General features: G+C 40.9%; 1 protein-coding gene across 3 annotated transcripts in view; it reads left to right on the plus strand.

Moving 5' to 3' along the window:
• The first annotated feature begins 222 nt into the window (after positions 1-222).
• The window catches only part of BANP (BTG3 associated nuclear protein), a 150966-nt gene continuing 124769 nt past the window's right edge, over positions 223-26419 (plus strand). Inside the window, exons 1-4 of one of the 3 annotated variants that reach the window (XM_081202605.1) lie at positions 223-644; positions 14137-14265; positions 14887-14981; positions 16990-17189. In XM_081202605.1, the coding sequence (XP_081058731.1) occupies positions 14196-14265; positions 14887-14981; positions 16990-17189 (365 nt within the window). In that variant the 5' untranslated portion in view covers positions 223-644; positions 14137-14195. Of the gene's footprint in view, positions 645-14136; positions 14266-14886; positions 14982-16989; positions 17190-26419 lie in introns of those variants that run through there. The other 2 variants (XM_081202604.1, XM_081202606.1) reach the window with 2 other exon arrangements.

A 26419-nucleotide genomic window follows, 5' to 3' on the forward strand; every position in this document is an offset into this window, starting at 1 on the left:
GAAGAGGGAGAACAGTGAATGCCAGCTTGAGGCCCTTGGAAGAAAGGCAGGGTATTAATGTGATAAAATGAAAATAATTATGTCTCTCTCCCTGTATATGTAATGTATCGGTCTCTGTCTATGTGTTTGAGCCACACACACATCATATATACAAAATCACGCTACATGCTTATTGAGGCTTTGAGCAATATTTGCCGGGAATGACAATCCGTGAAAACATGACCTAACCATCGCTCTGCTTTATTTCTGCCGCCTGGTGGCCTTAAGCTTTCAAACTCTGAGCCCAAAGCATCATTGAGCTTTACAACTACACTCCCCAGCGTCCACTTCTTCTTTCCCTGGTTACTACAACTCCCAGCATGCCTCGGGAGAAGCGGGCTTCACGGGAGTCCCCCGCGCGCAAGGCCCTCCGGGACGTGTAGTCCACCCATTCGCCGGCTGGAGGCTCTGGCGTTGGGTTGGCTGCCGTGGACCAAAGGTGGGAGCCCTTCAGCGCGCGTGCGCGGCGCCTCGAGGCAGTCGAAGGGGAGCGGCGGGGCTTTGTGGCGCCTGCGCAGTGGCGACTCTGGAGGATCTCTCGCGAGGAAGGACGCCATTATCGCAGCCGCCCGACCAAACACCACGAGAATTCGGCAAGGCAAACGGTAACCTCGCTCTCCCCCGCGGCTGGGCGGCTGGCTCGGGCTGGAGCTCCTCGGCGCGGGCCTCGCGCGGCTCCCTCACGACGCCGGAAAACCCGCTCGGTTTCCCTCACAGCGCCTCGGCCGCTGGGCCGCGAGGGGGAGGCGGGAGGAGGGCGAGCGAGGGGCGGGGCTTCACTCTCAGCCTCTCACTCCCCCCCCCGCGCCGCCGCCGCGAGCCGCTTGGCCCCTCCCCTCCTGGAACGGGAGGCGGGATTTCCCTCCTGATCTCTTTCACCGCCCCACCGCCTTGCACGAATTTAGATGATAAGACACCATTTATTTAGGATTATAAATGTTAAATATGTGTGCGTGTATCTGTCTGTTAGCTTCCTGATTTGCATATATTTGCATACCTCAATTATTCGCATTTAACTCGCATTTAAACGAGTAAAACTACTCGTTTAAAAACGTAGGGTTGCAACTTTTTGATTTTCTAGATAATATTGATTGATCCTTATGGTTTCATCAGCGCGTGTGCTGGTGCCTTTTAAAAAAACGAACAACAGCAACAAAATACAGATCCTTGCCCGGAAGGGCATGCATACCTACTAGACACAACACAGAGATAAGGTTATAATCTAATCTGCTTTCCCACAGAAGAACAGCGTTCAAGGTGGATTGTAGTATAGGAAGTGAAAAACCACAACAAGCATGTGTGATTGAGTAAAAACAAATTTGAATAGGTTGAAAATGTGTTCTTAATTTGGTGGGAAGCCACTTAAATATATGTATTTACATATCAATGGGGTATTTTAGCCTATGGAAGCCAGGTGTCAGTCCTGCCACCAAGGTTTTCCTCTGTTGCTGTGCCTAGGCTCTGGAGTATCAGCTACCTCCCTGACAAAATTTGTCATCACTTGAAGATTGCTCTGTTCTGAGAAGCATTTGGCTTGTTTTTGATTATTTTTTGATTATTTGCTGTTTCTGTTGTATTTCTGTTTTTCAGTATGTGTTTACACACACACACACACACACACACACACACGGGATCTCCCAACCTTAGAACTTAATAATAATGATAATAGGATGCTTAATTAATCTTGTCATGATGGAGTCTGAGTGGATAATGTTTAGAAACACATTCAAACTACCTCTTGTTTTGTAGTCATCCTCTTATTAACTCCCAGATTCCTCCTTTGCTACCAAAGTTTAATTGCCAGTTTCGTTCATTTTAACCTGATGAATTTTTTTTACACTTGTTCAGTTATTGTCAAAAGGCTAATTGAACGTTACAATTTCAGTAATGCGCACATGTTGGAACAACAACCACATGAAATTTTGATTGTGACACTATGCAAAGAAAAATCCAATGAAAACATGTTTAATATTTTGGAACCATATTTATCCTTGGCTGGACTTGAAGTGAATGCACTCCTTTTGATTAAGCTTGACGTGAATACAATACATAATCTAGTTTTAGGACAAGGATAGGGAATCTGTGGCCCTCTGGATGTTCATTTGGGAGGATGGAAGTTGTAGTCCAACAAAATCTCCTGGAGGGCCACAGGTTCCCTATGCTTGCTGTAGGGCAAGCACATGTTTTCTAGGCTCTCACTCCCCATTGTTGATATAAGCTAAACTTCAGTGATCTCCAGGCTACTTTACAATTTTGCAAAGTTGTAACCGGCAAGCTTTGCATATAACTGGGATAGGCAACTTGTTTAGTGCTATTAGAAAGTGAGATGGGCCACAATGGAGCTTGCTGCAAGTTTATTATAGGTAACATTATTAATACATAATATTATTTAGATAATTTCTCACAACCTAGTTAAATGCCAGGCGTGGCATGTAAATGTGTTGTATTTCTGTTTTCTATAATGCAGAACTTGTTTATACTGTGCTCTCAGTATGCATGAAGATATGATAATAGAGAAAAAGGGAGCTTACAATTTATCCAACCAGAGCAGGAGAAGCAACAGAATAAGTCTGGAAATGGAAGTGACAAGTGTTGCAAACAGTAGCCCTTAAGGCATCCTCATGGGTCATAATATGGGATTACAGTGGTACCTCTAGATGTGAACGGGGTCCGTTCTGGAGCGCTGTTCGCATCTAGAAGCAAACATAACTAGTGATGGCACGTCTGCGCGTGTCGCTTTTCGCCATTTCTGCGCATGCGCGTGACATCATTTTGAGCATCTGCGCATGCACAAGCGGCGAAACACGGAAGTAACGTGCTCCGTTACTTCCAGGTTGCCGCGGAGCGCAACTCGAACGCGCTCATCCCAAAGCACATTCAACCCGAGGTATGACTGTACAAGTGAATTGTTGCACCCTGTTTACATTTCTTAAGTGCCATAACATTTGCCCTCAAACTACACGTTGCCAGGGAGTGAAGTCAGTTGCATGAAACTGTTTAAATTCTTAACCCCAAACACACGAACAATGAAATGAGATTTGAAAGCAAGAAAATTAGTTCAGTTGCCATTGCAAAACCTTCTTGGAACCAGGGTTTGTGGGAAATTCAAATACTATTTATTGTACATATATTTATGGTCTAAAAAGGAACATGAAACTGCCCTCCCTGCTGGAGCCATGCAGGTCTGGGTCAGATCAGTACCTGCAAACCACACGTCTGCCACTTGGAGTTCTATGATGGAAGAAAGACAGGCTATAAATATAAGAAAAATAAATTAGGGGGAAGGAGGCAGATTACTGTTCTTTGAATATTGATGAATTGGGAGGTATACAGAAGAATAGCTCAGAGGTAGTTTTTGCCTGCTTTGTGTGCAGACAGGCCCAGCTTCAATCGCTGAGGAATCTGATTGAATCGGGGTCAGTGGGAATGCTGGTGGGAATGACTCTTCTGATTGCCTGAAACCACCCAGAGAGCTTCTGGTCACACAAGACCAGAGTGTACTAAATGGACAAATAATCTGGCCTAATAAAAGGCAACTTCCTACATTCCTGTGAAAACTAGTCTGTCCATCCTTGCTGAAATAATATTTCTTTTTTCCTTGGATCCATTCCTCCTTTTCACTGGTTTAGGGTCAAGATAATCTGCCTTATGTTGTTGCTTCTTATTCACTGCTTCTTTCTGTTCACACCATTATCCTTTACCATCTTAAACAGAAAAAGTGTAACAAAAGAGTGCTATTTGGATTTGCAGCTGCATAGTTCACCTGTTTTGTTTGTTTGGTTTGCTGCTCAAGACACTTGTGATGCATTCTGCAAGGACATACTGGTTTTTCACCAGATGGCGCTCTTCCCTTGAAAATTATGAGCAGCAAATGTATTACTGTACAGTATATTCAGTGCTATTTTTCTAGAAAAAGAGGTGCTGGAACCATGAACACCTCCCTCATTCCCTTAGAATGGCAAATGGCGCCCACCTGAGTGGTGCCGGAACTGAGTTCCTGAGTTCCCCCTGAAAAAAATCCCTGATTATATTGATAATGCAATACAAATTTGACATACTAGCCAATCATTGGATCTAGCAATTGCTTTCAAACAGCTTCAGTCTTGTGGGTTCTTTTTTAAACTGTTGGAAACCTTCCGAAGGATATTTAAAGCACAACCTTTGTTAAAATAAATATTTAAACTCAGAACTGTTATGTTGTGTAATTTGTTTTGATGATGTCAATCCAATCAGTTTGGCAAAGTTACTCCATAATCTGTGTTCGGAATCCCTGAAGTGGATTTAGAAGTACAAGCAATTTCTGTTCTCCCTGCTCAGTGATCTGCATTGTTAAAATAACTATGCAGAATCCAAGTGTGACTTTTGCAATTGGATCTTGTCCTTTCTAACTTATACGTAAATTTCTGAGAAAAACAAAAACTGCTCCCTATAGGTGTGTTAAGGATTGCAGCCTTAGTTTTTCTTCTTTGTTCCTTCTTTTTGTACTGTTCATTAACTTGGGGTGAAAGGGGGTTAGACATATGGTTTAAAGTGTTGAAACAGTATATTGGAAATGTGTGAGAGCACGCCCTTGGCAGCCTAAATCAGTAATGGCATATAGTGCTTGGGTTTGTTTTAGATGGCTGAAGGCTGTGAAGCAGGCTGAAGTACTGGAACTCAGCTCTCTCTCTCCATGTGGGGCTGGGTTCCAGTCCCACAAGATTCCCTACAGCTGTGCTTCCCAAACTTAGAATAACCGCATAATGCTTTTGAGAGTTTAGTCTCACTGGCATACCCTTTCTCTGGCAAAGATAACTTGGAGGTAGTTTTAATAATACTATTTTATCTAGACCAGAACAAATTCTGCCATATACCCTTTGAAAGCCTTTTGAATATGCCTGAGAGTATACCACACTTTGCGGAACTTCACTACAGGATAGGAGCTTGCCCTCTCTGCTCTCCTCCCCACGAAAGGTGTATTGCGGGGGGGGGGGGCTTTTGCTGTCTCTAGATACTGTGTGCTCCCAGCCCCATCTATATATGTGGGTCAGGGTTTGGAGTATGCAAATACCATTGGGGAAAAGTTAAGCAGAGTTCCATTGTGGGACTTGCTTCGTCATTCTCCCAGTCCATTGGTTTAATCTTCATAACACAGATGGACAGTGATACTCTTGAGTGCAGCAAACACAATACCATCTTCTCGCTCCTATTAATTGATAACGTGTGTCAGATGGTCACACTTTTTAGTAAAAAACTAAAAAAGAATACACCGAATTCTATTTTAAAGTGGCAATCTTCTTATATTTGTTTAAAGTTTCTACAGTTCTCTCCCAAGCACTGCCCACCCCCATATATGGCAAGCACCCATATCCCCCCAAAGTATTAGTTTTCTGCAGCATTCTAAAAAGAGGTCCTTTATTTAAAGAGTTAGTGTAAATTCTTTGGATAATTTGAAGTAAGATGTATCCAGGTTGTTTGCACTTCAATCAGCATGTACAAATATTTTGATTTACAGGCAAGTTGACTGCCGAGAAATGTTTCTTTGCCTTTGCTGTAAACATCTAAATAGTCAAGAACATTTGGTAAATATAAACCATTTGTCCACCACAACTCCTTCCCTTTCTGCACCAGTCATACAATCTTATTTTCTGCTAATATTTTGTAGGCACTTCTGTTTGAAGGCTGTTCACATTAAAGGCTAATGAGGCAGCCTCTGTAAAGGGTTGAGATGGAGCAGGAGTTTTGTTTGTGTTCTTCCTATGTACCTGTGACCCTGTGCCTGTGATGATACTGCGTGACGTTGCCCTGTGTCCATGGGCTGGTGTGGTGCCAGGAAGAGAGACTTATCAAATCATGAGGCCATGTAGATTCACAGTATACCATATTTTTCTGTGTATAACATGCCCCCATGTATGACACCTCCTATTTTTGGGGACTCCAAATTAAGAAAATGGGAGATTGCCCAGAGTTGGGGGGGGGGCTCAGACTTGTTGAGATTTTTTGTGGGGGGAATGCCAAATTTTGCTCACCTAACTGCTACTTGCACATGGTGCAAAAGCTGCCTATCGTCTGTCCCCTCGCCGGCAGAAGCCGGCAGCCACCCAACCAATTGCCGTAGCGACAGCCAGTAAAAACTAGCCCTTGATGCAACCACCAACAATAGCATGCCCAATAGCTGCTGATAATCTCCAGCTCATGGCAGCAACCAATCCTAAGTCCCCCCATGCACATTCCGTGTATAAGACAACCCCCAATTTTTAACATTTTAAAATAAACCTCGTCTTATACACAGAAAAGTACAGTAGTTTAAAACTGCAGTTTGGGTTCCTAAGAAAATTACAATGATGTTTGCCCTTTTAGACCTCCCCAGTGCCAGAGAAGCACAAGTGACCTTACAAAGGGAGCATAACATGGAGTGGATAATGCACGTTTAGATTTCTGCATAGGAGTGAAATAGCATTACACTTTGCACAAATGAATGTATAGGGTAGATGTATTTTACCCTTAAAGCAAAATGAGGTAATGAGTGCAAAGGCTATGGTTGTTGATAAATGGTTTCTTTTAATTGCCATTTATCAACTTGGAGAGGTTGAGGGTTCTTGACCACTTCAAAGGCCACACAGTAAGCTTTGTGACTGAATGGGGAGCAGTGTAGAACATGACTCTGAAACTTTGTTCAGTGTCTCAGTCTCCCCTAGTGCAGAGAGAAGAAATGCCTTAGTGCACCTGCAGCAGCGAAACCCGACTCCTTCATCTACCCCACCTGCAAAACATACATTTTTCTCATATCGGTCTCTACAGCTGCATCAGACGCTGTAACTCTCCTAATGGTTTGACTTCACTCTTGAATGCACACTCTACCATAGTCTCCTGAGACAGATGCCAACAACCATGTACATATTCCGCAGCAGTCCTACAAACACTTACTTGGGAATAGGTTCTGTTGAACTTTATGGGAATATCTTCCATGTAGGCTACATCTATGTAAGCCAAAAGAGGCATTGGTTGCCTCTTGGTATCTTTTTGGCATATCAAGGCCTGTAAATGGAAGCTTCCAAAAGCACAGCTGTAGTTTCACATGACAACTCTGTCAGATCAGGCCAAGGCCCTTCCAGTATGGCATTCTGGTCTCAGACTAAATGTCGATTTATGTTCTGCACCATGCAGGCCTTTGATGAATTTTTGATGATTATAGTTGTGATTAAAATTAGTAAGAATCTGAAGTAGGCAAATGAGGATTGGAAGAACACATTAAATTCTGAAGAGCCAACATTTAGGGGAAAATGCTTCATGGAACTGAGAAAACATCAACATGAATGACTAGTTGCCTAGGGTTTTCCCAGTCCAGATGCAAGCAATTTGAAAAATAGCTCTATATGGAGGCAAGAAGGAAGGCAAAAACTAAGAAGAACTGCAGTTCTGTAATCTTGAGACTGGACACGTTTGGGTTCCCTTTGTAGTTTTATGAGGGTGCCTGTGTAGCATGAAATCTCTCTTTCCAATGAGAATCCTTTTGAGGTTCTACATCTTAATTCTACCCTTAAAAGTCATGCAGAAAAGGCCCTCGGAGAGCTGGCAGGGCTCCTGCTTACAATGCGGTTGACCTTCTTTTACTAAAGGGCTGCTTTTTATTATGTTATGCCTATTAATCAATGTTACAATATGTTGACATATGATGTAATTGGTTAGGGAGCAATGGGCTAGCATGAGATGACTAAGATCTAGCTGCCAACAGGTCTGCCGATAGGAGCCAAGTGTAAGGTTTATAAAGTTAGAACAAATCACAGAGGTGACTGGGTTTGTAAAATAGCGTTCTTAGCTGTTTATGTCAGAGCTGGATGAAGGGCAAGTGGGCTACTAAAGGAAGAATTGGCTGTCATTTGGTGCCTGGGAAAGGAAAAATGATGCATTGAATAACCATGACAGCTATGTGTTAGAATGTTCGTAAATTCTCACTTCACACTGGACTTATTTAATCTTAAGTTTTTGGGTTTTTTTTAATACCAGGAAAGAATTTCTGTTTGTGCAGTAAATTACTACAGTACCACAAACATGCATGATAGAAGAAAATTGGTTCGGAAGGCAGTTAGTTATGTGACTAGAAAAGCCAAGAATTACACTTCAATTAAATACCCTTTAAGTACTGGAAAAACCTTTGTATCTTGACACGTAGCTTCTTTTTATTAATTTTAGTTTATTTTGTATGTTTTAGAATAACTGTGACAGGTTTCAAATGCTGAGTATAGTTTTTTGGATTAAGATGTTGACAGAATGTTATGATTGTACTTTGTAAGCTGTAAAAATGTTTGGGCAGTTCTATTTTTAAACTGATACGGCTTTTGATACCTAGTTTTATTTTGGAATAGGAAATAATTACAGATTCTTAGATGACATTATCAAGTATTTAGGTGCCCACACTGAAAAAGCAGAGGCCATTGTTCCTAGGTGCCCGGGATCTCTCTCTACTCATGTTTTTTGCCCTTAAAACAGCAAAGGATGGCAGCTGTGAAGGATGTACAGGATTTATTAGAGTTTCCCCCTATATTTCTATTACTGTTATAGCTGTCACTTGGAACCAAAGTTAATAGACAGAGACATTGTTGTAAATATGGATCCCGACCCAGATTTTTAAAGCCGCCAAAAATATGACAGCATGAGTATTCATTGACCTTTTCTGCTTTTGTGAAATATATTGTGGGCTTTAGCCCACATATGTTTACACCGTGCTAACTATGAAACCTTAAACATGCTTCTTCAGAAGTAAATCCCACAGAACAGACATACAGTGGTGCCTCGCAAGACGAAATTAATCCGTTCCACGAGTCTCTTCGTCTAGCGGTTTTTTCATCTTGCAACCCTATTAGCGGATTAGCGCTATTAGCGGTTTAGCGGCTATTAAAGGCTTAGGGGATTAGCGGCTAAAAGGCTATTAGCAGCTTAGCGGCTTAGAAAAAGGGGGGGAAGCGGGGAAAAATCGGAACACTCGCAAGACGTTTTCGTTTTGCAAAGCAAGCCCATAGGGAAAATCGTCTTGCGAAGCAGCTCAAAAACGGAAAACCCTTTCGTCTAGCGGGTTTTCCGTCTTGCGAGGCATTCGTCTTGCAGGGCACCACTGTACTCCCTATTTGCAGCGGCCAGCAAACTTTTTCAGCAGGGGGCCGGTCCACTGTCCCTCAGACCTTGTGGGGGGCCAGACTATATTTTGAAAAAATAATAATGAACGAGTTCCTATGCCCCACAAATAACCCAGAGATGCAATTTAAATAAAAGCACACATTCTACTCATGTAAAAACACCAGGCAGGTCCCACAAATAACGCAGAGATGCATTTTAAATAAAAGTACACATTCTACTCATGTAAAAACACGCTGATTCCTGGACCGTCCGTGGGCTGGATGTAGAAGGCGATTGGGCTGGATATGGCCCCTGGGCCTTAGTTTGCCCACCCATGCCCTAGTGAATGTATTGGGGATTGAAGCTTACAATTCCTTAAACCTCAATGGTGACACAAGACCCTCTAATTCTCTGCAACAGACTTACATGACTGCCTCTGGGTTCACTGTTAGTGTTCTCTTACCTTAGTATGTAAGCTATTTTTCAGGCTGAGGACTGCATTTCCTTGCAGGTAACCCCCAGGGTAGGGGTGGGAGGCAGAACACGTTAGTAATAGGTGGGGCCAGAGGTGAAGTAGAGTGGACCGACAGGTGCAACTCTCATCTTTGTACAATGGCAAACATTCTGGCCTTGTGAGGGCTCATGGTTTCTACTGAGGGCATGGCACCCAAAATTGGGATGTCACATTTCAACTGGGACAGTTGAGGGTTATGGGACACATTCCAGTTTTGCAAAAGCACTTAAATGCCTGGATAAGGGCTGCTGAGGGGTGGCTTGTTGAAAGAAGTGTGGGGCCTGGGAAGATTTCTTAGGGCCTGGTAGAGAGCCCTAGAGTGTTCATTCTGCTCCTGGGCCAAACATTCTCCATCCCTCATATAAACTGTCGTTTCAGTTTTACAAAATGTGTAGATGGCCAGAAGATGTAAATTGGTAGAATTCTGTGTGATACATCCCAATGATGTCATTTGCCGAATACCTGATGATTTTCATGGATTTTGATTTTTTCTTTTAAACTGTGACCCAAAGCATGCTTGGTTGAAAGTTAGTTCAGTTTAAGAGGTTATTGCCAAGTTGCATATGTTTTTAGGATTGAGGTTCCAGTAAGGAATGGATAACTGACAGCTCACAAATCAACTCAGGCCCAATTTTTCTTGGCCTTCGGACACTTAATGAAATTGAAATAATTTTCAGTTTTCATTAAAATGAAAAGCAAACACCTCAGTACTGCATAGAATAATAAGCTATTTTTGTGGCTTTGGAGCAAAGTGTGGAAAACACATCTGTGACAAAGCCCAAGGCAAGATTTCTTGAATTGGGAAAAAGACTCAGCTGAGTGCTATCCGCATATGGTACCAAGTTGAATTTGAAATGGATAAACCAATCTTATGCATAAAAATCATCTTACCATGAAAAGGAGGGGAAATGCCTTTCTTATAACTAAACAAACAAAACTAAGCATGGGTAACAAAACAATGTAGTGTTTTCAAAATGTTTTGGGAAGTAACCCAAAGCAGTCCCATGCATTGCCCTTCTGGTGGGGGGCTGCCAGGAACTCATTGCCACATTGAGTCCTCTATGTTGGGACAGCTATTGGCAAGGCTGCTATGTGGCATTTCAAAGGCACTCTATCTTGTCTGTGGGCTTTCCATGAGGCATTAGGTTGCATCTTATGGACCTTTAATCTGATCTAGGAAAGCTCTTATGTTCTTAAGTTCTGTTCAAGATATGCTGGCCAAAAAGAGAACCTGCACAAGAGCCCAAATATTCCCCAATTTGTTCCAAAAGTTGTGTAATCAGGCAGGAGACACTTGTGAGTGCACCTATAAAATTGCAAAAGGTACTTGACATGAAGAAGAGCATAAACTGAAAAATGGAGCAGGACCAGCTGGTCTTAATGTGCAGTACTATAATATGCTTTATATGATTCAAACTTTCCATTTTTTATTTTTAAGAAAAGTAGGGGACTAGGCTGATTTCTTCTCCCTTGGCAGGATGCAAAATTGATTCCTAAGCCTGATAATTACCCAGCATTGCTTGAGAACTGTCTGTCTATCTCTCTTAGTGTAGATAATAAAATACCAACCTCTGCATAATAAGCCATTACTAAAACATTTATTATTTTATTTTATTTTATTTTATTTTATTTTATTTTATTTTATTTTATTTTATTTTATTTTATTGCAGAGGAGGAACATATTATAAAATACAAAACATATAGTGGTGTTTGTCACTGCAGAAAAGGCCTTTGATAGGCTGGAATGCAAGTAAGCAGAGAATGCAACTTATCCTAAATAATATAGGGATTATCTTTTAAACATAAATACCTAGGATGAACAGTACATTTTCAAATTGTATTTTAAACTTCAAGCTAAAAAACCCAAGGATAAAAGGACACTGTAAAAATGGGTGTGACCTCTTGGTGAACTGCTCTGCATGTGGAACACTGACTACAACTTTATATGATTTTGGACTCTCTGGTTGGTCACCAGAACCTGCAGTATGGTGATTGTAAAATACACATGCATACATATGTCAATATTACTTTAAATTGTGGGACATGTATTGTGTTAATCTGTGTGAATTTTGATTTTCTTACGAGTAAAGGAAGATGAAAAGCGGGTGGGGGATTTTGACTTGTTCTTTCCCTTTTCTTAATGCATGGATTGAAATATTCTTTCCCTTCAAGTTCAGGGCAGGGCTTCCAATAGCTTGCAGTTAGTGACAATATGAAACAGTAATCCTAGCACAGCTGTTTTATTATGTTACGACTGGCTATTTTCCAGGACTTCTGAGAAATGGCAAACTTAATTTGCCAAAGTGATAGAAATGGCAACCACATGCCCTAAATCTCTTGCTAGGTTACTTGGGCATGCTGCCACAGCGAATGCAATCACAATAGTTTTCACGGTGATCCGAATTTCAAATGAATCTCTTGGCAGCAGAAGTGTTTTGAGTAAATGCCTCCAATACCGTGTAGTGTCCTCATTTGGAAGAATCTAGAATGCATATATTTTTTGTAATGAGCAGCTGCTGCCTTGGCTGGTCCAGGAACCTGGGCGATGCTGTGGTGTTCTCCACCTGCCTGTTTTAATTGCATTCTTATATTTGAGCAGAAGAAGGGAAAAGTCGTTGTGTGCAGTTGGCTTTGATTCAGTGCTAGTGGTTAATGATAAATTGCCATTTCCACTGGCAAATGAAGTTTATTTCCCCAATATTTTTTTTGCTTCAGGTATTGTAAAATCCCCTCAATCTGCCTGTTCTTCTCTCTCTCTCTCTCTCTCTCTCTCTCTCTCTCTCTCTCTCTCCATTTCTCCCCCTCCCCCAAGTGTGGGAAATGCAGATGTGAATTGCTCCAGCAATTTTAATTCAGCTTTTGGAGGCTGGAGATTTCCTTTAATAAGACCTCTAACAATCCCTGACAGGGAACTCCAGGGGGACAGTGCTGAAAAATGTTTGGCTCTAGAACCAGAGCTGAATGCTGGGATTGGAACTGAATATTGCAGGAGCTGAATTGTGGAAACTCTGGAGACTGGAGAGAGAAAACTGATTTAATTCAAACCAAAGCAGCTTCCAAATCTCATTTTGTGCTGACAAAGAGAGCCTATGACAGCCTTCCTCAACCAGGTGCCCTTCAGATGTTTTGGATGCTGCTGCATGATGCTAGGGCTGATGGCAGTCGTAGTCCCAAAAAATCTGGAGAGCACCAGTTTGGAGAAGACTGGTTTATGAGAATGTCTCACTTTTTGGCATAATTCCTCATATATCTGTGTGTACAGATGTACTGGATCAGTCCAGGACAAGGAAAGAGGACTTAGGGAAGGAAGTGGCAGAGTGCAAGCCACTCTATCACTTGATTGCAGTAAAGACTAGTCCCATCCTCTCCTCTTTCCTGCAATCCACCATGCTGCCCCAATCTGCTCTAGAGAGTTGGTATATTCTCCAAGACAGTCCGGGGGGTGGGGTGGAGGGCTGCAGGGGGCGGGGGTGGTGAGGAGAGGAAGGGAGAATCCTATTGTAGAAGTGGAAGTCTGCTTGTGGGACATTTGAGTTCACCTCTTACTTTAATTTTCAATCTTTTGTCTGCTTTGAATATTATTGATTTGTTAGTCTCCCTTGGGGATAAGGTGGGGTAGAATATTAATAAATAAATGCCGTCTTGCTTAGAAGAGAATAATAGAATCATAGAATTATGTCGGTGTTAAGAGTATGCATGTTACAGTGTCTGCATCATCTAAAAACAAAGTTCCTGCTTTAGAACTATTGCTTGCCTCCATATACACATTTAATTTTCTAGAACTCTGCTGACTTACTAGGAAGCAAGCACCATTGAACTTAGTGGGACTTAACGTCTGAGTTGACAAGTATAGAATTTCACTGTTAAGCTAAAAAAAGGAAGACGTCAGCTATCATTTCTTTAACTGTCCTAGAATCTTAATATATAAGCATGAAAATGGTGGGAAAAATATGCCTACCACTATTTACGCACCTCTTATGGTTTACATTAGAAGGCTAATTGTGCAAGTATGTTGTGGTAACTAATTTCAAGATGAAGAGCTTTTGAGACTGTCCTCACAATGAGTCATCCAAGGGTAAGAAAAGGGTAGCTTTTTCTTCCCTTTTCTTCCTTTTTCTTCTTATGAGTGCAGTGGGAAATTCTAACCTTAGCATTTAGTAATTGTGAATATTGAGTTTCTCTTTCTCTCTCTCTCTCTCTTTGTGTGTAGAGAGAGATTTCAGATTGCTATAGTAATATAATTATGTATATGCAGCATGAATTATCTGCCTATTGTTGCTGTTGGAGACAGTGCTGTACTAAATGACCGATGGAAACCTGGTTCTTTATGAGGATCAAGGGGATGTTTTCTAAAAAAAAGAGAAATGAATAAAAATCTTTTTGAAAAAGCTCATAAATATGATTTGAACATACTCTTACCCCCTTGTGACATATGGTGACTCTTGCATCCACTGTGTTTATTACAATTTCTTCTTAACAATGTTTTACAGGATCAGATTTGCATGAACTGATACATCTCTTCAGGACCAGCGCTGCTGCCTGTTTCTGAATGATGACAGAACAGGATTTAGCTGAGGTGGTTCAAATTGCTGTTGAGGACTTGAATCCGGATCATCCAGGTATGCTGTTGGAGGGGACACACAGTGGGAGATGTAACACAGAGAGGAATAAATGCTAAGGCACCCTATATTTTGCTGTTGGTTGCATGTATGTTTTATTATATGACTTGTACAAATGAAGAATGATGAAGAAATGCTCTATAGAATCTCATGTTTCTTTGGGACTAAATAAAATAGTGCTTTAGTAGTACAGGCTACCACACACCCAGAGTTTATGTGCTCTTTTTCCAGTCCCTACTTCCTGTGTCTCATATTGTACTATGCCCTAAACATTTCTTATGATACTGAAGCATGGCAACTGAGACTGAGGTGCTGGCAGCCACCAGCAACAGAATCCATGTTAGGATTCAACATGTCTGAAGATGGTTGGCAAGCCTGATGTAGACTGTGGCTTGGCCTGTTTGGGAGCATGGATCTAGAGCTTATCTCAGTCTGAATCAACCATTGAAACACCCTCGGATAGGAGGTAGCTTCAGCTGTTAAAATAGGATTGGAGAAAGGTATTTCCTTGCATGTACTCAAGTGGCAACTTTGCATTCAAAGGCTGTATTTAATTTGTACTGGTTGTGCAGTGTCCTTTCTGGAAATTCTGAAAATAGCTTCTCTGTTTTTGTTTTGCAGTTGTGTTGGAAAATCATGATGTGACAGAGGAAGATGTAGACCCCCCTATAAAGCGTCAACGGATCGAAATTAATTGCCAGGATCCCTCAATTAAGGTGCCTGTGGACATTTGTTGTTATTTACTACATGTTGTCAATTATTGGATGGACAAGGGTAGGTTCTGTTACTGCAGGGATGGGGACTTTGTGGCCCTCCAGATGTTGTAGCATTCCATTTCCCATCAGTGCCAGCCATCATAACCAATGGTGATGGGAGTTGTAGCTAAGCAACATCTGGAGGTCCACAGGTTCCCCATCTCTGTATTGTGGGCTAAAGACTTCTAAATTGTCTGCAGCTGCAGGTTTCTTGTTCTCCTTAAGACAGAGACAGATGCTTCAGAAGCTAACCCAAGAATCTTGCCACAGCAGATTGACTCCATACTCCTAGTACTAGGTGCTTCTTTATGGGGCTATTGGGCAGATAGTAGAGGTGGTTGCATCAAAAGCCCTCCAGGGGCTAGATTTTATTGTATGCTTTAGCTCCTTCTGTAGGGAAATGGCTTAATATTTTGTTAACTAGTTAATTTAAGCATTGTATTTTTTCCAAGCTGTTTTTTCTATCTTGAATAACTAACCTAACGGGCTAAATTTGCTGCTTCTGTGTAACTTTTAATTAAAGTCCACCAGGGGGCACAATAGAAATTTCTTTAAGTAAATTGCAACAGAGTGAAAATCAAAACAAAAATATTTCATAGTGTGGGGAAGGTTCTTCTTAATGCTGCTCTTTTGTTATTTCTTTAGGAAATTAATCACAGTAATTGCACAAAGGGTGTGTGTATGTATATTTACCAAACTTGCTTCAGAACCCAAAACTTTGGGAATTGATTATAAAATATTTATATCCCTCCTTTGTTTCCAAAAACAACCAAAGTGCCGCTTAGTTTAAAACCTATTGGAACATCAGATTAAAAATTACTTTAGTGGGAGGCGTAGGAGAACAGATCAGATATCAAGCCCTAGGGCCTGCTAGAGCAATATAGAATCTAGATCTTACCTGAGATTCGGGTATCATTAAGAAAAAATATTTCCACAGCCTAGTACAGTGGAAATGGCCTCTCCACATGTCCCCACCACTTGTGTTTCTAGAAGTGGTGGACATGTGTTTTACAAAGACCTAAGTGATCTGCTTAGTTGAATGTTTTATGTTAAAATGAAAAGATTTCATTAATAATAATAGTAATAATAATTTTTATTTATACCCGGCCCTCCCCAGCCAAGACCGGGCTCAGGTCAGCTAACATCAGGTATAATAACAATTGATTCAAATACAACTTAAAAACAGGATTAAAGTACAACTTAAAATGCAGCCTCATTTCAGTGGACGCCCAGATCAAAACTGGGGGAGAAAACGTGAAATCTTCACCAAGGCCAACTATCCAGATTGGTCCTACGTGGGCCAGAAAAAAGCCAGGGAAGTGCCCAAATAGGGGTTTCATCACAGAAGGAAAAGGAAAGAGGGGGAGGGGATCAGGCTGATTCCAAGCCGAAGGCCAGGCGGAACAACTCTGTCTTACAGGCCCTGCGGAAAGAAATCAGATCCCACAGGGCCCTGGTTTCACGAGACAGAGTGTTCCACCAGGCTGGAGCCAGTGTTGAAAAGGCCCTGGCCCTGGTTGAAGCTAATATGACTTCCTTAGGGCCCAGGACCTCTAGAGTGTTGCTATTTATGGACCTTAAGGTCCTCTGCGGGGCATACCAGGAGAGGCGGTCCTGTAGGTACGAGGGTCCAAGGCAGACATAGGTATTATAACCATTTTCTGGAAATCATTGCATCTGATTTGATGACTGCATATCCTCAGAGACACCCATATTAAGGGTAAAGTAATGGCATTGAAAACAAGGTTCTGGAGTTTGACCTCAAATTCAGAGCCTTCTAAACTGAGACTTGCAGGTAAGCCTCAATAATGCTGTGATATTCCATCAACTTTGCGAATGATCATACTTAGAGACTGGGTGGCCTGATAGTGCTCCTTTAGTAAACGGGGCATTTAGTTGAATATTGATGTGTGTGTGTTCTTTGAAGATATATATACCACTGTTTTATTTGGCTGCTTCTCTTCCCTAGTCGTTCCTGTATTCCATTAATCAGACAATATGCCTGCGATTGGATAGTATTGAAGCAAAGCTGCTAGCCCTAGAAGCTACTTGCAAATCACTGGAAGAGAAACTGGACCTTGTCATGAACAAGCAGCATAGCCCTATCCAAGTCCCCATGGTGGCAGGTTCCCCGCTTGGTGCTACACAGACATGCAACAAAGTGAGATGGTAAGACATTAATGTGTGAGGACAGCCTGTGCTGTCTCCAGAGCATCTGCTTGGCATGAACAAGCTGGGCAGCTTTTTGGATAACTCTCAGGAGCTTGGTATGCAGTTTAGAATGACAAATGAATTCCTCTCAGGGGCTATTGCACTGTCAGGTTCACAGTGTTGCTTTCTGTGAGACAGAGACTGAACACGCCCCCTTACTTTGTGAATGACTTGGAAATGCTACCACATTTTGCCTTAGCTTTTGCCTGGGTGTAGGGTACATTACAGATGGAGTGGCTTGGCTTCTGTTTTAGCTTGGTGGCAGATCGCTCCTGGTTTATCCTGGGGCAATTGGCTGGGATTTCATTTTTATCCTTTCAATGAAGAATTCAGCATTCTGAGAATTTATTTATATAACATAAATACAAAGACTAGGGTGATATACAAAAATAAATACCAATAATAAAAGATTACAATCAGTGAAGAACAGTTAATTAACTACATGCTGTGGTCCAGACATATGCATCAAAGGCCTGATGAAAAATATGGTTTCACAATTTGAGCATTTGCTTTTTAAAGCAAACTTCTAGCTCTTAGGGCTCGCTAATGCATCTGTCAACAGCCATGGCCTTTCAGATGTTGGACAACAGCTTGCATCATCCCTCACCAGGGCTGGAGGGACTTGGAGGACCAGATGTTCCCCATCCATAGTGTAATGACTAGCAATCTCTTGGAAGCCTGAGCAGGCAGTGGTTAGAAGGCATGACTTTGGGGCTCTGTATAGATTCTGGCTACTCCACACTAACTTTGTATAAATAGCACAATTAGATTTGCATAATTATTTTTGTCACAGAATTAAGCTTTCTTTGGTGCTGAATTTGGGATGTATTGGTACTGATTTGGTATGTATTTTAGTGTGGTTCACAGCCCCTTTTCCTTTAGTCTCATAGATAATATGGTCCAGTCAGAGGGCAGGAAGCCAAAATGCATCAGACATATAAAATGAAGACATAATATGGGTTGAAGAGAGCATGCTTGCACCTGGAGAGCCAAATGTTTCCCACACCTGTTTTAAAGCAGCCAATGAATTTCTGTTATCCCTTTATTTGAAGGGTTTTCTGTAGTATAATACTTTTGATTCTTAGGGAGGTTCTTCCCAACCAATTCTGAACAATAACCACTTTTTTGCTTTGACCTTTGTACTTCATTTGTTTATACTCTCCTTTGCTTTTACTGTCTTAAATAGCTGCGTTTGAGCAGTTACTTCTTTCTACACCTGGGTGTATTTTCTATCTGTATAATATATCTATATCTATATCTGTATCTGTATCTATATATATCTTTAAAATTCATTGGCGAACTCTGCAAGTTTCTGAATATTTTTCTGGTATGTGATGCTAGAAAGTGATCTCAGTATTGCAGGTGCCCTGGATACTCACAGAAAGAAGCTGTTCTCTTCTGGCTTCATAATGACAGGCTTGCACATCAGTAGCACAGAACATCTTTTGTTGACATACAAATCCTTTCCTATCTGATTTGGCATCCATGTTTAGCCCTAATCCTTTACTGGATGGCTTCTTCTTTGGTTTCTTTCCAACTCACGCTCCTCTCATTTTTTTATATAACATTTCATTCCTTACAGATACTAGCAGATATACTCAGTGGAATCTATATATTTCATGAATGTACAATTCATAGCTTTGCTACTTTTTAATGCACATGTTAAAATGATACTGGACTTTTTACAGTGCTGATCATCTCAGCCATCTCAGTCTATGATTCCATACCCCAAGTATTATATAAACATAATACTAGTAACCATGTATCCCTCTGTGGAAGGATTATTGTGAGTGAATCACTGGTGAAAGCATTCCCCTGCATTGGCAGCAAGACTAGCGTGTGCTGCATTGTGGTCAAGCTGCTGCTGTGCCATAAACTTCAGTTTGTCTCTATCTGCTTACCCTCCTATAGAAAAGGATCTTTCCAAATATTCTGGATGTTTGTCAGGATGGTTTCACCCAACCCTAAGAAAGTCTGCTTGTGTCCCTATTGGAGCTAGAACTGTGAACTTTGGTGTGCCTTCTTATCTTGCATGAAAAACAGAAATTAGGTTGCATTGATCCAGTTCTTACATAATGCTAAGCCAAACCATGGCTTAGTGCAAACGTACAGGTTCTGAAGAGATCACAGGCTTCCATGCCCTGCTGCTGCATTGCTGCGACCTAATCCATGGTTTGTGTAGTATGTAGTCCAAACACAGGCTTGTGGTTTGACTCATTTCAGACAAACTGCAAACTATAACCAAGGGTTGTTCTTAGTTTACAGCTTGTGGTTTGCCTGGAGAAGATTAACCACGAGCCTGGTTTTGGATGACACACTATACTAAACTATTGCTCAGTACATCAGCAGCAGTACATCTGGAGGAGGAACAAAGTGGCTGCAATCTCCTCTCCAGGGATATGCATGCTTGCACATTTGCGCTAAGCCATAGTTTGGGTTAGTGTTACAGGCAAACTTAGCCATTTCCTATCCATAATTTACTAGCAAGAAGCAGTTTTAAATGTGTTGTATTACTACTTGTGTGTATACCCTGTCTTGTATAATCTTTCCTCTTGCGTTGGCCTTTTTGCTGAAAATGCACTATGAAGGAGATTTCTTGAGGCGAATAACTTGGTTAGGAACCCAATAATGCATGTCCAGCGAATGTCACTCTTCACCAGCTTTTACTAATTAGACTCTCTGACAGATTTAGCATGTGCCCCAAGGCTGCGCTTTGCCTTCTGAAGACTTGGGGGCCTTTGATAGGCATTCTGATGGAGCTTCACAATTAATCTCTCACCTGGGGAAGTACTTTTATTGAAAATGTTTTCTTCCCAGGTGGAAAGAACACAGTTTTGTTAGTTGAGATATATGTTATATAGTGATGATATATGGTCTTGCTCTGCTTTCCATTGCCATTAAATGCCAGCGAAATGAGCCTTGCTGTTTTATGGGCTCATCATAAATATCAGCTTCCATAAAAGAAAGTAGAAATTTATGCTCTTCAAGACAGAAGCGGTGCTGTAGGTAGGGAAAGAGCAGGAGAGAGTTGTTATCACTTGCCTTATCTTTAAGAGTCTTTAATTAGATTTGTATGCTTTACTAAATTACTTTTTCCTTTGGGCTTAAAGGAAAACTGGTTCGGGATTTCCCCTTCTAAGAAGCATTTCTCTTTCTAGGTAGCAACCACATTTCTTTTGTTATCTATATTAATGAAATATGAGTGAGAGGTGTAGCATAGAACCTTCTCCAGCCCCTTCCAACCTGGTGACTTTTGACTGCAGGTTAAAAAAAAAGTTGTGCTGTCCCCAGGGTAAAAGAAAAGTAATGAAGGCATTTACTTCCTCTGTTCACCATAGAGGTGATGGAAAGACTCGTGAAAATGATAACTGCAGTCCCATGAGTTGGTGTGCATATGGAAGTTGATGTGCCATTGTTCTTTTCAGTCACTTTGATGGTGAGGGTGAATTCACTTGGGCATCTTCGGATCAAAACCTAGGACTGATAATGTTTAGCATAAGTTTAGAACCTGCAGTTCAATTCTCGGTCTCAGTTTGATGGCTGCTGAAGCAGCACCAGAGCTCTACTCTCCTGTAGTGTAGCCAAATGCCCAGCACCTAGCCTGAGTCTTGTTGCGACTTCCATCTAGCCTGAGCCTGGCCTGAGATCAGTTCTTGCTTCACAATAGTTATTTCTAGTAGAAACCTGACACTGTTGCGTTTGCCTTTTCTCTTTTTGTTCCCATCCTCTGCCTTGAGTGTCGACTGTAGTGGATACGTGCCAATTTCAGTAGGCATTTTTTTCATTTAGGTGCTCAGCTTCTTTACCTGAGTGAGAGGGATCCCTACCTTCTCTGCTGCTTGCCATAATTATGGCGGTTAACGTTCCTCTCCCCCAATCTGTAACACAAACTTTGGGTGTTCTAGTGAGCAAAAAGGTGTAGGACAGATGGTTTTAAGCCCAACAACACTGTCTTGATTGAGTGCCCCAAAAAACAAGCTTGCTCTTTCCCCCCTCAAAAATAAACACTTATACATGTTATGGTATTTTATTTCCAGTGCCTGCAAACTTTGTTGGAGTTATATGTCAGTTAACTGCTTACAATGATGTGACATGCATTTTTCATAATCAAGACCTGAGCCAGTTTTACTGCTTTAGGCTGCTCTTTTTTATTACATTTTTTTTAAAAAAAGTGATACTGTTTAAGTGTATTCCTTTTGGCATATTAGTTTCCCAGTCAGCAGTCTCAATCTCTGGTGGCAGAGCCCTTTTTTAGATGTTGCAATCTAGAAATTTGTGATTCTCAGGTCATAGCATTGTTTAAATTTGCATGAACATCCCCTAGGCAGGATGGGACTGCTCACATGGATGAAAATGTATTATGTAAATTGTCCTTAGAATCATAGGGTTGGATCCAGTCTTAGTTGTACTCGGAGTCGATCTATTGAAGTTTACAAGCAGAACATGAACACAACAGCACTCCCTTTTTAGTTTTCCATAGCATCATGAATTTCAGCATTACACGGTCACTTTCCAAAAAGTTCCTACTACGTTATCTCATTGGTTGAGATTTAGTCAAGGATAGCTGATCTCCTCATTCCTTTCTGCCCCTTACTGAAAGAAAAAGTTGTCAGCAAAGCATGGCAGGAATTTGTTGGAGATTCTGTGCTTAGCGGTGTTCGTTGCCCAACAGATATCAGAGTAGTTGAAGTCCCAGATTGCTACTGACTATCTGAAACATGTGTAATTTGAGACAAGAAAGCGTCATTGACATCCTTACCTTGGCTTTGCAAACTATTGTGGAATGCGGCTACAATGTTGTTTTATTTCTATTTCCATTTATTTTACCCAAATGGGATACCCTGTTCACTCTCTTGAATTTCTGAGAAGGCATACACATTTGACATATAATGTTATGTCCTCTCCTTTTCTTTTGCATCTATATTTTATTTATTTATTGACCAACATGAGTCATCCCCATCAAGTCTGTTATTCCTATCAAAAAATACTTACTGTCCTGAAGTAGTAGTTGCTGCTCATCTTGTTTTCCATACCTGTTAGTGTATAGACACAGAAAGCACTGAATATTCTGCTCTGAGTTTCCCCTACTACGGTATCTTAGTGTTGAGTTTGGCACCTACAGTACCTCCTGGTTTTTGCTGTAGCGTCATAGTCCTTGTCTTTAGTGAACTTACCTTCAGGCTGTTTTCTCTTTCCCTATAGGAATTAGTTTAAAGTCCTCTTGATCAGATTCATCATGCTCTGCCAATCATCTTCATGAGATGCTGCCCATCTCCTGACAAGTAGGAACATATAGACTGTGGTCCTAGAAACTGAACCTCTCTTATTGACATTTTCTTTGTGGGTGGTCATTTGCCTGAAGTACTCTTCTCTCTCTTTGTAGTCCTCTACCTTTTGCAAGAAGAATGGATGAGCACAAGGTCTGAGCTCAATCTCATCAGTTCTTCCTCAGATGATTATCTGTTGGGCATAAGGGTGATTCCTGTATATCTGGGTATGTTTGTTGTAGCAAAACCAGCAAAGAACCTGAGACAAAGCAAGAGCTCAAGAGCCCAAGAAAGAAAGGATAATGATACAATAATTACGTTGATATTTAAAGTGCCGAAGGGCATTGATTTTATTCCACTGTCCACTCCATCTTTCTGTGCCAACTTGGTGTTGCAGTGTGCTGGCTTTAGAAGAACAATTTAATTTACACATCCCAGCTTTTCATTCCTTTTGGATTGTGATATAGAATGTCCGAGTCTTCTGATGCTGCACTTTGCAGTAGAATTTCCTTCCTTTTCAAAATTTTGATTGAGTAATTCTAGACTGTAGAAGCCCCTGCCTGAGAAATGCCCATCCTTTCCTGTATAGTGACAAGGGGCCCATGAGTTTCAAGGTTTTGTGTAGAAAATGAGTGGAATTGAAAGGGGTCCATGCCTTATTGATCAGAAAGTGAGAAGGTGTTACACACAGAGAGACTATCTCCACTCTCATGCACATTCTTTTAAAAAACAGTCACTTAATGGCCCATAACTAAGGAGAGTTGTAATAATGATTAAATAAATAGGTGGGAAATAAATATGTAGCTTTTAGTCTTATCTACCAAGCCAGGCCTGTGGCCCTCTAATACTATGTGGATGTTTTTATGTGCTCTATTTATTTTTGTTGCTAAATTAATATACTAGAGAGGGAGCTGTTTTCAGATTTGTGTTTTACCATGGAGCTTTAAATCAGCCAAGAACTGTGTACTTTTTTTCTCTGGGAAAGAGAGGAAGAGAGAGGTGTGTATCAATAAGAAATATGACTACTATGTTCATCTGCGGCAAAAACAAAGAGTTTTACGGCACCTGAAAGACTTAATTTGTTGGTTGTGAGCTGAGCTTTTGTGGGCATATGCCTGCATCATTGGATGAAGTGCATGTTTTAAATATTTTAATATATTTGGAGTATTCTCAGCCTCACTTAGCTTTCTTCAGCTCTGTTCATCTTTTCATCCTGCCTGTTCCCGACATGCATTATCTGGCCTTGGGCCGCAGTCTCTTTAATTTCCTAAACGTCTGGCTCCAGAATTATCTTATCCTTCAAGGAAATATGCTGACCACAGCTTCCAACATGATAATTGACAGCCATGTTTTCTTTTTACTGCAGTATGACATCAGATTTCATCATATTGTAACCATCATGATTCTGTTAATGTGCTAGAAAATGTGCAGTGGCACACAGAATCAAAGCTCTGATATACCAAGTCCAATGTGTTGGCCATGATCCATCCAGGTGGCACCAGTAGTTCTGCTTGCCCAGCAAGCTTTTATTTCTAGAAGCTTTTGCTCTGTAGTGTAGATTCTTTATCTGTTTTAAAAATGGGTCTAAACTACAAAACACTTAGGAAACGTTGACTTGACTTGTTGTGTGTCTTGGATTTGTTTTCAGCACAGCAGCAAAGGAATAGTTGCCCTTTCAGTTGCCAAATGTAACCAAGCATTTATCATGTGTGTTTCATAAAAGGAATCTGGTGACTGCCACTTTATGTAACCTTGGTATGTGTGCATTTTGTAGGTGTAGCTTTGTGATATGCAATGTGTCTTGCTCTCAGGATTCAGCAGATTTGGATGTGTTAGGTTTTGATTGATGGGATACATCTTGTGCCATATCTCTGGTATGCCAGCTGGAACGGTTCATTGGCTGGTGTACTGGTATAATTCAATAATGCAGGGCGAGGGAAGTTGCTGTGTATATTGCCCTTAGGAAAGTAATATGCAAATATGAACAAGAATATATAGACTCAATAAATAAAATAAATGAAAGTTTAGAATCCTAAGGGGAAAGTAATTAAGTTATACATATATACATTTGCATCAACACCAATACATTAGCTAGGCTATCTTCTGGCTGTCAGCAGCAAACCTTGGTGCGTGTCCTTCCCCCCCTTTTCTTTATATTTGAATCGTAAAGATTTTCATTGATTGCAATAAACTATCCCACAGGCTTGGCCATGTGGTTTAAAATAGGAAAATGGGTTGTAGTTTTAATCACAAAACTTTGATGGCTTAGTCTCTGGGGTGTGCGCTAATCCTCCTTTTCCAGCACTTAAGAGTAGCAGATGTGGAAATTCATTGGATAATGTATTCAGCCCTCAAAAATTTGGTTTACGTATGAATTCTCTTCCTTTTACCCTTTTACCTTCCTTCCTTACTCTAGAGCACCAAGTATGCAGATACAGGTTCTTTTCAACATTCAGGATAGGAGCTTGTTCCCATCCTTGCTGAATCAATGTACTTGAAAATTCTTTGGATGTCTGTCTGCTGCAATTTCTCATAATTCTAACCATTACTATTAGGACTAGCTGATGGTCAATTGCTGACTGCGTGAGTAACAACTTAATTTATATAACACATAGACATTGCAAAGTGCTTTACAGTTAAACTTATTTATGGCAAGCATCCTTGCTCCATTATTAAGCATGCAAAAGGTCAAAGGTTGAGTTATTGGCATCTGCACGTAGAGTTGGGAAGGTTGCTTCCAGTTGTCACTGAAGTCATTTCTGAGCTAAATTGGTTATGGTTTGACTCTGTAAAAGGCAGCTTCCTATGCTCCTACAAGTACAATGGCTTGGGAAGTCATTATTCTTCCCATTTTATCTATGGGGAATTGAGTCTGAGAGTGACCTGCCAAAGACTGTGCTCCAGATTCGTGTGCTCAAGGGAGTGTGTGAGTGTCCCCTGAGAGAAGACTGTAAGCTTCAGACAAGAGGAGAGTTGCCTCCTTAAATTGGTTCAGCACTTGTTCTGTCTGAAATCTCACATTCTTCCATTCTTGCACTTAAAGGTGAAGGAGCCAAGGATTCAATAGTTTGGTGCTGACATATTACAAGTCCTGGAAAAACATAGCCCTTTCCAATATGAGCACTGGTGTTGAGTTTCACAAGGTCAGTTTATAGAATTAAGAATTAAAGCCAATGCTGCTTATGGGACTGATAGTGGAGTCCAATCATTCATGCAAACACATTGCAGAATTACATTTGTCAAACCTTCTTGAACTGACCGAGATCTGAACTGCACTGCATTTACTCCATGTTTTCAAAGCCAGCTGCTATTGTTTTCTAATAAGCCATTTATTTTAGGATTGTTGAAGGCTTCATGTAACAAGTCAAGTGCTTCAAGCAACTGATAGATAAATAATAAGATCAAATGCAACTTGCCAGGTTTTTTTTATACATGGCTTGGGGGGGCGGACTAAAGGGATTGTATCTGAATTTTTAATCACGTATCTTAAGGCAAAGAACAATAACAAGCTTCATGTTGCAAGCGATTACTGTAAAAAGATCTTGTAAAATCTTAACATCTCTGCAAGCCAGAAAACTTTATAAAAGATTTCAAAGAAGAACGTAAATTAACAAGGTGATAACTATAACCAGAAAAGAAGAAATATGAAAGCAACAAAACCAGAGATGTTTGAGTTCTGATGTTCCTTTAGAATGATTGTGATCCATCCTGAACAGTCAGGAATAGCAAATAGTAAGGTGGAAGCAGAATTGATCTAGCTTTCATAAATCAGAATTGGTTTTCAATTTGTGTGATTATCAAACTGTAATCCTATACACTTTCCCAGTAGTGATATAAAGAAGGCTGATCGCCGAAGAATTGATGCTTTTGAATTATGGTGCTGGAGGAGACTCTTGAGAGTCCCATGGACTGCAAGAAGAT

Source organism: Podarcis bocagei (assembly GCF_964188305.1).
Source record: "Podarcis bocagei genome assembly, chromosome: 7".
In the NCBI taxonomy this organism is placed as follows: domain Eukaryota; kingdom Metazoa; phylum Chordata; class Lepidosauria; order Squamata; family Lacertidae; genus Podarcis; species Podarcis bocagei.